The sequence below is a fragment of the Astyanax mexicanus genome, chromosome 4 (genome assembly GCF_023375975.1).
Source record: "Astyanax mexicanus isolate ESR-SI-001 chromosome 4, AstMex3_surface, whole genome shotgun sequence".
NCBI classification, from domain to species: domain Eukaryota; kingdom Metazoa; phylum Chordata; class Actinopteri; order Characiformes; family Acestrorhamphidae; genus Astyanax; species Astyanax mexicanus.
The window spans coordinates 58,765,002-58,780,000 of NC_064411.1; the positions used below are offsets into that span (position 1 = coordinate 58,765,002).

General features: G+C 37.6%; 1 protein-coding gene, 1 long non-coding RNA gene and 1 other non-coding gene across 3 annotated transcripts; 2 read left to right on the forward strand and 1 right to left on the reverse strand.

The window, feature by feature from the left end:
* Window positions 1-3,060: 3,060 nt before the first annotated feature.
* si:ch1073-429i10.1 (delta(14)-sterol reductase TM7SF2) lies at window positions 3,061-14,127 on the reverse strand. The gene is made up of 13 exons (XM_049476772.1): window positions 14,058-14,127; window positions 12,615-12,638; window positions 12,006-12,057; window positions 11,826-11,904; window positions 11,494-11,687; window positions 11,015-11,069; window positions 10,730-10,915; window positions 10,524-10,627; window positions 9,927-10,043; window positions 8,472-8,640; window positions 8,315-8,395; window positions 7,971-8,093; window positions 3,061-3,313 (listed from the first exon to the last, which is right to left on the reverse strand). Exons 3-13 carry the CDS (start codon window positions 12,030-12,032, stop codon window positions 3,153-3,155), a joined length of 1,296 nt encoding a protein of 431 aa, XP_049332729.1. The 5' UTR covers window positions 12,033-12,057; window positions 12,615-12,638; window positions 14,058-14,127; the 3' UTR covers window positions 3,061-3,152.
* LOC125801084 (uncharacterized) lies at window positions 9,081-9,802 on the forward strand. Its single transcript, XR_007438586.1, has 3 exons — window positions 9,081-9,122; window positions 9,223-9,314; window positions 9,719-9,802. It is a non-coding gene; the product is annotated as an uncharacterized LOC125801084 (long non-coding RNA).
* Window positions 14,128-14,543: 416 nt separating the features above from the next.
* On the forward strand, window positions 14,544-14,615 carry trnap-ugg (transfer RNA proline (anticodon UGG)). The gene has a single exon. It is a non-coding gene; the product is annotated as a tRNA-Pro (tRNA).
* The last annotated feature ends 384 nt before the right edge of the window (window positions 14,616-14,999 follow it).

The following is a 14,999-nucleotide window of genomic DNA, read 5'->3' on the forward strand; positions in this document are numbered from 1 at the left end:
ATGGCGGCTGGCGGCCATTTTGTCTGAATCAAAACAGACAATTTCAGTCTCTATTAAACCCAACATTTACACACTAACGATTACGATTTCAATATTAAACCCAACATTTACACACTAACGATTACGATTTCACTATTAAACCCAACATTTACACACTAACGATTACGATTTCACTATTAAACCCAACATTTACACACTAACGATTACGATTTCACTATTAAACCCAACATTTACACACTAACGATTACGATTTCACTATTAAACCCAACATTTACACACTAACGATTACGATTTCACTATTAAACCCAACATTTACACACTAACGATTACGATTTCACTATTAAACCCAACATTTACACACTAACGATTACGATTTCACTATTAAACCCAACATTTACACACTAACGATTACGATTTCACTATTAAACCCAACATTTACACACTAACGATTACGATTTCACTATTAAACCCAAAACACATTAACGATTACGATTTCACTATTAAACCCAACATTTACACACTAACGATTACGATTTCACTATTAAACCCAACATTTACACACTAACGATTACGATTTCTCTTTTAAACCCAACATTTACACACTAACGATTACGATTTCACTATTAAACCCAACATTTACACACTAACGATTACGATTTCACTATTAAACCCAACATTTACACACTAACGATTACGATTTCTCTTTTAAACCCAACATTTACACATTAGCGATTACGATTTCACTATTAAACCCAACATTTACACACTAACGATTACGATTTCACTATTAAACCCAACATTTACACATTAACGATTACGATTTCTCTTTTAAACCCAACATTTACACACTAACGATTACAATTTCATTATTAAACCCAACATTTACACACTAACGATTACGATTTCACTATTAAACCCAACATTTACACACTAACGATTACGATTTCTCTTTTAAACCCAACATTTACACACTAACGATTACGACTTCACTATTAAACCCAACATTTACACACTAACGATTACGATTTCTCTTTTAAACCCAACATTTACACACTAACGATTACGATTTCACTATTAAACCCAACATTTACACACAAACGATTACGATTTCACTATTAAACCCAACATTTACACACTAACGATTACGATTTCACTATTAAACCCAACATTTACACACAAACGATTACGATTTCACTATTAAACCCAACATTTACACACTAACGATTACGATTTCTCTTTTAAACCCAACATTTACACACTAACGATTACGATTTCACTATTAAACCCAACATTTACACACAAACGATTACGATTTCACTATTAAACCCAACATTTACACACTAACGATTACGATTTCACTATTAAACCCAACATTTACACACAAACGATTACGATTTCACTATTAAACCCAACATTTACACACTAACGATTACGATTTCTCTTTTAAACCCAACATTTACACACTAACGATTACGATTTCACTATTAAACCCAACATTTACACACAAACGATTACGATTTCACTATTAAACCCAACATTTACACACTAACGATTACGATTTCACTATTAAACCCAACATTTACACACAAACGATTACGATTTCACTATTAAACCCAACATTTACACACTAACGATTACGATTTCTCTTTTAAACCCAACATTTACACACTAACGATTACGATTTCACTATTAAACCCAACATTTACATACAAACGATTACGATTTCTCTTTTAAACCCAACATTTACACACAAACGATTACAGTTTCACTATTAAACCCAACATTTACACACTAACAAAGTTGCATTGCGTTTCTGAAGTTGCACTGCGTTTCTGAAGTTGCACTGCGTTTCTGAAGTTGCACTGCGTTTTTGAAGTTGCACTGCGTTTCTGAAGTTGCACTGTGTTTTTGAAGTTGCATTGCGTTTTTGAAGGTGCACTGCGTCTCTGAAGTTGCACTGCATTTCTGAAGTTGCACTGCGTCTCTGAAGTTGCACTGCGTTTCTGAAGTTGCACTGCGTTTCTGAAGTTGCATTGCGTTTCTGAAGTTGCACTGCGTTTCTGAAGTTGCACTGCGTTTTTGAAGTTGCATTGCGTTTTTGAAGTTGCACTGCGTTTCTGAAGTTGCATTGCGTTTTTGAAGTTGCACTGCGTTTCTGAAGTTGCACTGCGTTTTTGAAGTTGCACTGCGTTTTTGAAGTTGCATTGCGTTTTTGAAGTTGCACTGCGTTTCTGAAGTTGCATTGCGTTTTTGAAGTTGCACTGCGTTTCTGAAGTTGCACTGCGTTTTTGAAGTTGCACTGCGTTTTTGAAGTTGCACTGCGTTTCTGAAGTTGCACTGCGTTTTTGAAGTTGCACTGCGTTTTTGACGTTGCACTGCGTTTTTGAAGTTGCACTGCGTTTTTGAAGTTGCACTGCGTTTTTGAAGTTGCACTGCGTTTCTGAAGTTGCACTGCGTTTTTGAAGTTGCACTGCGTTTTTGAAGTTGCACTGCGTTTTTGAAGTTGCATTGCGTTTTTGAAGTTGCATTGCGTTTTTGAAGTTGCACTGCGTTTCTGAAGTTGCATTGCGTTTTTGAAGTTGCACTGCGTTTCTGAAGTTGCACTGCGTTTTTGAAGTTGCACTGCGTTTTTGAAGTTGCACTGCGTTTCTGAAGTTGCACTGCGTTTTTGAAGTTGCACTGCGTTTTTGACGTTGCACTGCGTTTTTGAAGTTGCACTGCGTTTTTGAAGTTGCACTGCGTTTTTGAAGTTGCACTGCGTTTTTGAAGTTGCACTGCGTTTCTGAAGTTGCACTGCGTTTTTGAAGTTGCACTGCGTTTTTGAAGTTGCACTGCGTTTTTGAAGTTGCACTGCGTTTCTGAAGTTGCACTGCGTTTTTGAAGTTGCACTGCGTTTTTGAAGTTGCACTGCGTTTTTGAAGTTGCACTGCGTTTCTGAAGTTGCACTGCGTTTCTGAAGTTGCACTGCGTTTCTGAAGTTGTAAAACGAGATTAATGTGTCGGATGTTGCAGTGGAAAAGCATTTAATCTGAACACTGAGTGAATAATCAGAACAACTGGTATTGCTTTGTTTGGACTTTATTGATGGTGTTACAGGTGTGTGGGCAGGCTCAGTAGGTGTGTGGGCGGGGTCAGTATGTATGTGGGTGGGGTCAGTAGATGTAGGGTATGAGTTTGTATGGAACTCGGCGGCAGTACTCCGCCCACGCTGAGCCGTGTTTCTCCCGGCACGACTCCTCCACCTCCGTACTCCTCTTCCTCAACAGATTAAAACACTGCAGAGCCGGCAGGTACGGCAACACACTGCAGAACCCTGCACACACACACACACACACACACAGTTACACACACACATATACACATATACAACTGTACAGTTACCAGTGTTGGGAGTAACGGCGTTAAAATAAACGGCGTTACTAACGCCGTTACTTTTTTCAGTAACGAGTAATCTAACTAATTACTCTGACTTTAACTATAACGCCGTTACCATTTTCGACACTCCGTTACTGCACGTTACTTTAGCAGCTGAATGAACTTTTTTTAACTTTGCGCATACAGACAAAGAGCCCTATCATACACCCCACACAAGGCGTGTAGCGTGGCGCTTTGCCACCCGTCAACAGTATATTTTTAGGCCTTGCACACGTCCTTAAAATAGCGTTGGACTTTGGAATTTATTAACACCGATGGGCGTGGTGGTCTGGAAATGATGTGTGTTGAGGTAAATTTCTGGCGTGTTTCTATCTTGGCGGCGGAAAAAAGCTTAGCGCGATTGCTCACACTGCGCTCCAAAATACTCCATACCATCACATCTTTACCACATAAAAATAAACCACACCCAGAGCCTTCAGCAATCAACTATGAAAAAATATATATACTTAAAAATCTGCACTGTAACTATAAATTATTATTAGTTATATTTATTTCTGTCAGTTATAAGGATTTATATTTATGTTTAGTACACAGACTAAATAACTGTAACTAGGCATTCTGCTGTTTAAAAATTTCAACAGATGCTTATTCTCACTCAAATGCTGGAGTTTTGAAATGGAAAATTAAAAGAGAAAATAACTTTGACTGAACATAAATTTATTTTAGTTAACTTTGCTATTATTTAACTGAATTTCACTTTTATATCTGAAAAATAAAGCACATTGTCAGTCTGGCGCGTGGTGCTGCCCGTCAAAATAATAAATAATAAATATAAAACTTAAAACATTTGAAATACACAGAAATATAACGCTATATGTTAGCATTCGTTTCTTATCACCAGGGCAAATTTATTAAAATATTAAATATATTAATTCATGAATTAAAATCTCGTCCAGCGCTCTGAAATGTCAGGCACGCAAAGTGGTGCTTGGCGCAGCGGCGCGGCATTGCGCGCAGAATAACCTCTGTCTTCTAAAAAAAGTTTTTATAAATAAGATCTGACAAGTATACTAAAATTAATGTTATTAAACTTACTAAAGCCAACAAATGTTAATTAATAAAGAGAAATCAGGCAAAATGCGCTGCGCCTCTCTCTCTCTCTCTCTCTCTCTCTCTTTCGCAGCTCGGAGCTGAATTCAGCGCGAGGCTATAAATAATTTACAACTCAGTTCAGTTAAATAAAAATAAGTAAGGACCTGTAAGTTAATCAAATATTGTCAAATATAAAGGATAGGTTGAGGTTTTGGTGAGCTGTTTTCATGATTTGAAACTGAAACTAACCGAAACTTTTATTATTCTGCGCAAAAAGCCTGTGATTGTTTTAAATGTGTTTTTTAATGGATTTAAATGAGTTTTTTTAACGGATTGTTGTTTTTGTCCATTCTTTTGTTTTGTTTATATATACATTTATTTCTTTGAGTGTGGTTTGGTTTGTTTAATTTTTATCCCCAGACGTGTATTTGTTTTTTCCGGTTTTTTTTCAGTATTACATGTCTTAGTAATTTTCTTTGGTCCTGTGGAGTTTTTCCTTTCTTGTTTTTTTTTATTCGTTAGACTATATTTTTGTCAACATTTTGGGTTTATTTTTGTTTGTTATTTTTCTAATAATAATAGTAATTACATCATTTATTTTCTTTATTTATTCTTTATTTATTTATTTTTACAGGGCGAAGTAACGCAATAGTTACTTTTACTGGTAACTAATTACTTTTATAGTGGAGTAACTCCGTTAGTAACTCAGTTACTTTTTTGGAGAAGTAACTAGTAACTATAACTAATTACTTTTTCAAAGTAACGTGCCCAACACTGTACAGTTACACATAACTCCCTGTGCGTTATTATAACGGCTTCAGGCGTTCAAATGCAAAAACGTGCAGAATTTACATATCTCCTCCCCCTCCATGCAGATCAGTCCTCTGACTCGATCAGGGAAATCTCTCTCCAGTTAAAATAAAATGTTAGATTTGCTCGGTTTCTGTATTTCTGGCTAAACTGGGCTAAAATTCAGTCCCTGATTAAAACAAAACAACATGTAATAAAATGTATTTATTTTTAATCAACCGTTTCATTCCTGCTCTATTTATTAAAGTGTTACATTTGTCTGATGCTGCAGAGCCAACACACACACACACACTTTACATACACACACACTAGGCCTGGACAATAATTCGATATCGGTATTTATCGCGATAAGAAATGTTCAATAACGGTGATATCATTTTTGTGGCATATCGATATGTATTATTTACAGGCAGGCGTTTTTAGCGGCGTCAGTTCACTGCAGCGCTGAACACAATCAGCCTCCGTAGCCGGTCTACGTCAGTGCGTGATGACGCAATCATACAGGCACGTAGCCAGATAGGCTATAGGCTAGGCTAGACCTGGGTCGGCTCCGGTCCGCACCTAATGAAGCGAAACCGACCCTAACCTGCTCAGCTTTAACGCAGGACAGTTTAGATCAGAATGATTGCACCTGACGCTTCTACAAATGATTAAACAGGATAAATAATAGAGGGAGGCGGGTCTAATTTAGTGGTCCGGCGTTCAAAGGTCTGATAACTTCAGACTCCAGCTTGCTCCAAATTGTACCGGAGAGCGGAGCCGACCAGCAACAGTAATACATCTGTTCCTCCACCTCAAGCAGTTTCACTACACACAACATCTTCCTTATTCCGGCTAAAACACTTTTGTATCTAGTCTAGTTATTTATAGTTGATAAAGCCTATAGGTTTGCTTATTTAACGCGGATATCATGTTCCTTGTATGTATATGAAGGCTTTTTGTATTCCTTATTCTGGGTGAAGCACTCTTGTTTTGATCTGTTAAATATGTTTACAAAAGAATAAGAAGCTCTGCCTCTGTTGTAATGTAAAGTTATTTATATTGGTATTATATAGTTTTTGTGAGGCTTTAAATTTCAGACAGTACTGTACAGATTTCCATTGCAGGGATTCTTAGCAGTTTTTCTGAGGCCTTCAAAGTATTTATATCGATATCGAAATTAAGGAATATATCGTGATATAAATTTTGGCCATATCGTCCAGCACTAATACACACACACATACACACTGTCAGGTATTCAGGTTTGTGACACCATAGGAGCATCTTTAATATAACATTACAAATAATAATTATTATTAGCTAGCTGTAGGTAGAAACTATAACTAAAATAACTTTTAGTTATAATTTCTTAGCTAAGCACATTGATATATATTTAGATTAGTTTAAAATTCCATATTGTGATACAGCAGTATTCTTTTTTCTTTACAGCATTTTATTTTGTATTTGTTTTGCTATTTTCTGTAAAGCTTTTATAATTATTATTATTATTATTATTATTATTATTAATATTATTATTATTGTTAAAAGATTCTTCAAAATGTCCTTATAATGTTATTATGTCGTTAAAATGACATACTATGTCGTAATTATGAAATACATATCTCGTTATTTTAATTTCCCATTTTTGTTTGGATCATCAAATTAAAAACACAAAAGGCCTTATTAGTTTTTTAATATTATAAATAGATATATTATTTATAGATATAAATATCAAACGAACAAATATATGTTAGCCTTCATTTCTCATTACCATGGTCACATGACACATATATTAAACTATAAAATATATGTAATAACGTATTAAATATTGTCGGAGTGTATATTAAACACCAAAGCACTGGTATAAAACTTTAAGCACTGTTTTTACTGAAATGTTTTATTGTTTGGGCAAAAATGTGCTGCGCCTTTATTTTAACAGGAGAGAGATTTTCCTGCTTGGAGAGGGAGGGGATATGTAAATTCTGTCTGGTTTTTGAATATGAAACGCTTGGGGGGAATTATGTAAATCGCCTGCCGGCGTCTCGCGTTTATTCCAAACCGTAAAAAATAAAGCCTTTCAATAATTTTCAACTGAACCTGTCATAAAGAAAAGGGGGATTTTTATTATATATATTTTTTACATGTAGATATATACACATAGATATGGTGTTAAGATTTGTTGCCTTTGACAACTGCTTTTTCTTATTTTTTTTTTATTATTTTATTTTATTTTATTCCCTATCTTCCATGAGAATGGGATTATTGACCCCTTAGAAAATATAATTTGTGAATCATGTTGATTACACTGGAAGAAATGTTTAGTGTGATTGTTTATTGTTTGGTGGTGTGTAAGTTTGTGTATTAAAAACCCCCCAATAAACAGAATTAAACAATAAATAAAGTAAGCCCTAGACGGAGCTTTGGAGGCGTTTTTTAAGCATTACACACTTTATGAACCGTCAGACTCAGGCCAATTCTGACCTATTCTTGCCATACACTTAAACACCTGATCACGCTTCACTTTCTGTTTATCTGCAGTCTATCTGACTGTTAAACTAAATACAGCATGAATCAGAAGATTTAAATATACAATATATAATAACATAATCGAGCTGTAATAATAATAATAATAATAATAATAATAATAATAATAATAATAATAATAATAATAATAATAATAATAACAGTGCAAATGATCACAGTAATAATCTGACCGCAGGGTAAACACCAGGCCAGCATCATCACAACGTCGCCCAGGTAGTTTGGATGTCGAACCCAACCGAACCATCCGGACACCAGCAGGTTCCGACCCGACGGACTGCGGATCGTCTCCAGACCTGAAAAAAACAAAAATATTCAACATCACATCATATCTTTATTCATCACAGTATGTCAAATCATAACATTTTCATATTATTTCACTTTACCATCTCACATTCTGTCCCATTAAATCACCTCACATCATCACTCTGACACGGCTCATTACTTTATATCACATCCTGTATCACACGTCTCTGTTCCTGTGCGTCCTGTGATGTGATGCGCAGGTGATACGTACGGGAGTAGGCGGGGTTATGGGGGTTCCTGCGGAAGCCGCTCTTCTGCTCGTTGGAGAGATAATACACCAGGAACCCGAAACCTGCAGCAGAACCTTCAGTTATAACTGTTCTACTGCTCTACTGTTATAATCACAGCTTCATCACATCTCCACCCACCAAACAGCAGGATCACGGGAACAGCAGACAGGAAGTGGATGTGATTGGGCCGCTGGAGCAGGAAGTAAACGGGGAGGCTGGAGAAGAACGGGATCCAGATATACTCTCCCAGAACCATCAGGAACCCGATCGAGTCCTCCATAAACTCCTTAGTGTCCAACACCGTGTCCTTTACACACACACACACATTACACACACACACACACACATTACACACACATTACACACACACACACTCAGCTACTGAGTAAATTAACCTGTGATAATGTAAACTACTGTAAATACTGTACTAGTGCTGTTAATTACTGTCACATTCTGTACTTAACTCCACAATAGTGCATCAGTTTAAAGTACAGTCTGATCAAATAGTGAGTTAAATACTGTAAATAGTGTAAAAAAGTTCTGGGCGTCAGTGAACATTACTGTACTGTAAGTTATCATAATACAAATGGTGTAAAATAGTGTTCATTACTGTAGAATTGGTTTAAATGAGAGTAAATTGTTATAAATTCAAAAAGTAATTGGTGTAGATTAATATAAACTAGTGTAAATCTGTGATTGTGGTGTAAAGCGGTGTGTGGGTGTAGAGGGGTGTAAACAGGTGTAGAGGGGTGTAAACAGGTGTAGACGGGTGTAGACAGGTGTAAACAGGTGTAGACAGGTGTAGACGGGTGTAGACAGGTGTAAACAGGTGTAGACGGGTGTAAACAGGTGTAGACAGGTGTAAACAGGTGTAGACGGGTGTAAACAGGTGTAGACGGGTTTTAAACAGGTGTAGACGGCTGTAAACAGGTGTAGATGGGTGTAAACAGGTGTAGATGGGTTTTAAACAGGTGTAGACAGGTGTAGACGGGTGTTGACAGGTGTAGACGGGTGTAGACGGGTGTAGACAGGTGTAAATAGGTGTAGACGGGTGTAAACAGGTGTAAACGCGTGTAGACGGGTGTAGACGGGTGTGGACAGGTGTAGACAGGTGTAGACAGGTGTAGACGGGTGGAAACAGGTGTAAACGGGTGTAGACAGGTGTAGACGGGTTTTAAACAGGTGTAGACGGCTGTAAACAGGTGTAGATGGGTGTAAACAGGTGTAGATGGGTTTTAAACAGGTGTAAACAGGTGTAGACGGGTGTAAACAGGTGTAGACGGGTTTTAAACAGGTGTAGATGGCTGTAAACAGGTGTAGATGGGTGTAAACAGGTGTAGATGGGTTTTAAACAGGTGTAGACAGGTGTAGACGGGTGTTGACAGGTGTAGACGGGTGTAAACGGGTGTAGACGGGTGTAGACAGGTGTAAATAGGTGTAGACGGGTGTAAACAGGTGTAAACAGGTGTAAACGGGTGTAGACGGGTGTGGACAGGTGTAGACAGGTGTAGACAGGTGTAGACGGGTGGAAACAGGTGTAAACGGGTGTAGACAGGTGTAGACAGTTGTAGACGGGCGTGGGCGGGGCAGAACCTCGTCGATGAGGAAGTCGAGGATATAGACGAGCTGGAAGGTGGTGGTGAGGAGAAGAGCTGAGGAGACGGAGTCCGACTCCACCCCCCTCAGAACATAACACACATCCATCAAACCCTGCACACACACACACACACACACATTATACACACACACACACATAATATACACACACCCACATTACACATACACACACACAATACACACATTTACACACAGAACAATATTTTAATATTTAAAACAGGCTCCTTTGATGTTTACACTATTAGGAGAGTACAGAGTGTGAAGTTCTACAGAATAATCCGGTTCAGGTGTGAACAGGCTGAATCAGAGTAGATTTGGTGTGAAATACAGGGTTCTAGATAATCTCCCCCAGTCTGAATGGTGTACGGTCATGGTGAACAGTGATAGGACATCTGAAACTTTAAGCCCCGCCCCCCAAAAAAGAATATCATTAAACTGGTGGAGTGATACATGCAGCCGGGTGTAGTGCAGCAGAAAATAGTCCCTAAAGAAAATTAGTGCACTATTCACTATATCACTACAACACTTGGGCGGAGCCTGTGATGCTGAGAGACTGTAGCCACGCCCACTCACCCAGCCGATGAAGCCGATTCTGACCATGGCGAACTGCTTCACATCGATCTTACCGAGCCGAGGGTCCGCCTCCCGGCCCAACAGGAAGTCCTGCAGGAACCCACCTAAACCCAACACACAACACTCTAGAACACATAGATAACATCACAATCACAAACCCCTCCCCTCAACCTGTGATAACCAGCCCCTCCCCCAGTCAGTGGTACCTGTGGTGTTCTCGTGACTGTGGGCGGAGTCTGGGCGCAGGTAGAGACACACGCTGATCAGCAGAGCGACGGCACACCCGGCACTGACCAGCGGCAGCACCCTGCCCGTCACACTGCCCGCCACCAGCCACCCGCCCTGCCACGCCCCAACCAGCAGCACCACACACACTCCAAACGCGTGCAGACCTGCGGGAGGGCGGAGTCAACAGTAAATAACCAATGAATATTCATCAGTACATAAAATGAGAGGTAAAAAAATAAATAAACAAACAAACAGTAGCTCACCGTTCAGACTATACTTCAATCTCTTCTCCTGATTACCCATCTTACCCTCCACCACCTACACACACACACACACACACACATATTACACACACACGCACACATATTACACACACACACTCTCGGTGTGGTTAGGTGGTTACTATGGTATCCTGGGTGATTGGTATGTTGGATGTTAGGGTGTGGTGGGTGGTTACAAAGGCATTGTTGGTAGTTGTTACCATGTTTATAAAATGGTTACTAAGGTAGTGTGGTTGTTACTATGGTACACTGAGTGGTTGTTAGGGTGGGGCGAGTAGTTACTAAGGTTGTTACCATGTTGATAGGCGTTTATTAAGGTATTATTAGTGACTGTTGTTGCTAGATGATTGCGAAGTTATTGGTCGTTGTTAGGATGTTGCTAGGTGGTTACTATGGTACACTGAGAGGTTGTTAGGGCGTGGCAGAAGGTTTTAGGTTGTGGTTAATGAAGATGAACTCACCTGTCCCACAGGTAGATAGTATAGTGCCCCCTGCAGCACAGTGAATATCACCACTATAGTGAACGCTGTCCAGTCCCACAGTGCCACGCCCACTCCATCAGACTCCGCCCACAACCTGCCCGGTTCCACTGCACTACAGCCGTCCAGCAGAACCAGCAGAACCGGCCCCAACAACACACTCACCACCGCCAGGTCTACAACACACACACACACACACACACACATTATACACACACACACACACACATTATACACAAACACACACATCACACACAGTGAGTGTGAGTAACAGTGTGTGTGTGGTTCTGTGGTTCTGTTCTGAAGGTTCTTACAGACTTGGTTCCACTCGCTGTGATCCGGTTTAGCTGCAGGCTCCTCCCCCTGACCTCGGGTCCCCACACTGTTCTTCATCTGCAGAACCCAGAAAACACATACACAAACACACACACTCCATTTCTGTCCCATGACTTTTGGCATCATAGTGTATGTCCTTAAAATCCGGTTCGTGTTACCTGATCCGATCGGTTCTGCTGATCCATCTCTCTCCACACTGATCCAAAAACCCTGATTAATAAAACCCTGATTAATAAAACTCTAATTAATAAAACTCTAATTAATAAAACCCTGATTAATAAAACTCTGATTAATAAAACTCTGATTAATAAAACTCTAATTAATAAAACTCTAATTAATAAAACCCTGATTAATAAAACTCTGATTAATAAAACTCTGATTAATAAAACTCTAATTAATAAAACTCTAATTAATAAAACCCTGATTAATAAAATCCTGGTTAATAAAACCCTGATTAATAAAACCCTGATTAATAAAACTCTGATTAATAAAACTCTAATTAATAAAACTCTAATTAATAAAACCCTGATTAATAAAATCCTGGTTAATAAAACCCTGATTAATAAAACCCTGATTAATAAAACTCTGATTAATAAAACTCTAATTAATAAAACTCTAATTAATAAAACCCTGATTAATAAAATCCTGGTTAATAAAATCCTGATTAATAAAATCCTGATTAATAAGCTCTCACAGAGAATTATGAATATAAAACAGAAATATATAAATATATAAATATATTTCTGGATCAGAATGTTAGAACTCACCTGTAAGAAGAGCTGAAACTGAAGCTGCAGGAGAATCACAGAGTTTTAACAGAACTGTTGCATCAGAGTTCTACAGCCAATCAGAGAAGTGTGTGTGAGTGTAGTGTGTGTGTGTGTGGTGTAATGTAGCAGCAGTTAGATTAACACACTCATAACTGTCAGTAGGAAATACATCAGACCTGCTGCTGTGTGCCAATGCTAACCGGTGTGTGTGTCTGTGTTAAACCCTTTATATAACATTTGCTGCAGAAACTGTAAATATTATAAATAATGAATATTATAGATAATTAATATTATAAATAATGAATATTATAGTTAATGAATATTATAGATAATTAATATTATAAATAATGAATATTATAGTTAATGAATATTATAAATAATGAATATTATAGTTAATGAATATTATAAATAATAAATATTATAAATAATGAATATTATAAATAATGAATATTATAAATAATGAATATTATAGATAATGAATATTAAAGGCTAATAGGTTGTAGGTTAATAAGCTGTTTATTGAGATTTTTTGTAGTTTTCAGCTTAAACTCAGATCTGTGACTCTATTACTACTGATTAATTAAACAACATCACTTTAAATTAAGCTTTATTTCCCACTATTCACTAAATTCACCAGAAATATAATTTAGGCCTGATAGCAACACTAGCTACAATGTGTTAGCCTAGCTCAGTTAGCATGTTTGTTGTTTTAGTTAGCACTAATACTATCCTGCAAAATCGCTCATAAACTCATATCTTAAACTACATTCAGAAATAAACTCTTAGAATTAAATAATGAAAGCTTATAGTGCAATTATTAGAAATATTATTAAAAATGATTAATTATTATTATTTAAAAAACACCAGGTAAAATACTTCAAATATTTAAACATTACGTTATTTTTCACAATCTAAACTGCACCAGGCAGACGCTGAGAAGCTAACGCTGAGGAGCTAATGCACAGAAAGCTACAGCAGTAGCTTTAGTTATCGTTAGCTCCTTAGCTTTAGCTCCTCAGCGTTAGCTCATTAGCTTTAGTTCCTCAGCGTTAGCTCCTCAGCTTTAGCTCATTAGCTTTAGCTCCTCAGCGTTAGCTCCTTAGCTTTAGCTCCTCAGCGTTAGCTCATTAGCTTTAGCTCCTCAGTGTTAGCTCCTTAGCTTTAGCTCCTCAGCTATTACTACAAAAACGTAGTTCCTCAGACTACAGTAATTAAACACATAAAATATAACATTTACAGAGTAATTTTGTAATGTTAAATATATTAAATATATTAAATATTAATTTTGTAAAGAGCTGAGGAACCCGGTCTCTACAGCACCTGCTGGATCCGCTCTTCATACAGATTTATAATATTTAATAAACTATAAACTCCACAGATCCGGTTAAATCTGATATTCAGTGTTTTAAAGGAGGACTCTGGGACCAGTAATCACTGTACCGGTTCTGGTTCTGGTTCTGACGGACCGGAGCTTTAGGATCCTGACCCACACCGCCCTCTATTGTTCAGTTTAATCCACTACAGTTTACACTGAATACCATTCACACACATAAACCCTCATTACAACCTTAAATCTGTCTGTTTAACCGTTTAAACACTAAATACATTTACTGTTTAAATGATTATCTAACTTATATTAACCAAAACAATTTATGTCTTTATTTTTCTTGTAAAAAGTTAAGTTAGCTTTCCTGGGATAATTAATTTTTGCTACAGAAGAACTAGACCTAGTCTGCTCTCAGTATTTACTCTATTTACAGTATTTATATTATTAACAGTATTTGTCGTATTTACAGTAACCACAGTGGTTTAAAAACAGCTATTAACTATATTTCTGCGTGTGTAATCTCACACATATTATAAATATGATTAAAACAGTGAGTTTATATAGTTTATATACAGCAGCGCGTGGCGGAAATGCAGAGCGGCTCGTTGGTCTAGGGGTATGATTCTCGCTTTGGGTGCGAGAGGTCCCGGGTTCAAATCCCGGACGAGCCCTGCTTTTATATTTAACCCCATATATTTATTATTTATTATTCTTTATTTACTATTTATTACAGAATCGCAAAACCTGCAGCACTCATCACCACGTCGACATACAGAAGCGGTTAAACCCTGTATTATTTTCAGATAAACACTGAGCAATAAATCCACTTTAACTCAACCACTCATACACAGGGGTATACACCTTTGAGGACCTATATATATATATACACCCTATATGTGTGTGTGTGTTAATTTTGCTGTGTTGGAGATTTATTGGCTGGGTATAGAGGAGAATACCAGCAAAACCTTCTATTCAACACAACTTTGCCATAACCATCGACTCTCTCTCTCTCTCACCGACAAAGGTTGCTAGGAACCTGGGTGTCATGGTTGATG

Excerpts from the sequence above, each read along its gene's own strand:
- si:ch1073-429i10.1 (XM_049476772.1), bottom strand. The coding sequence starts at position 12,032 with ATGGATCAGCAGAACCGATCGGATCAG. Across the intron at positions 11,905-12,005 it reads AGCAGAACCGATCGGATCAG|ATGAAGAACAGTGTGGGGAC; the intron begins GTAACACGAACC and ends TGGGTTCTGCAG. Across the intron at positions 10,916-11,014 it reads ATTGAAGTATAGTCTGAACG|GTCTGCACGCGTTTGGAGTG; the intron begins GTGAGCTACTGT and ends GCCCTCCCGCAG.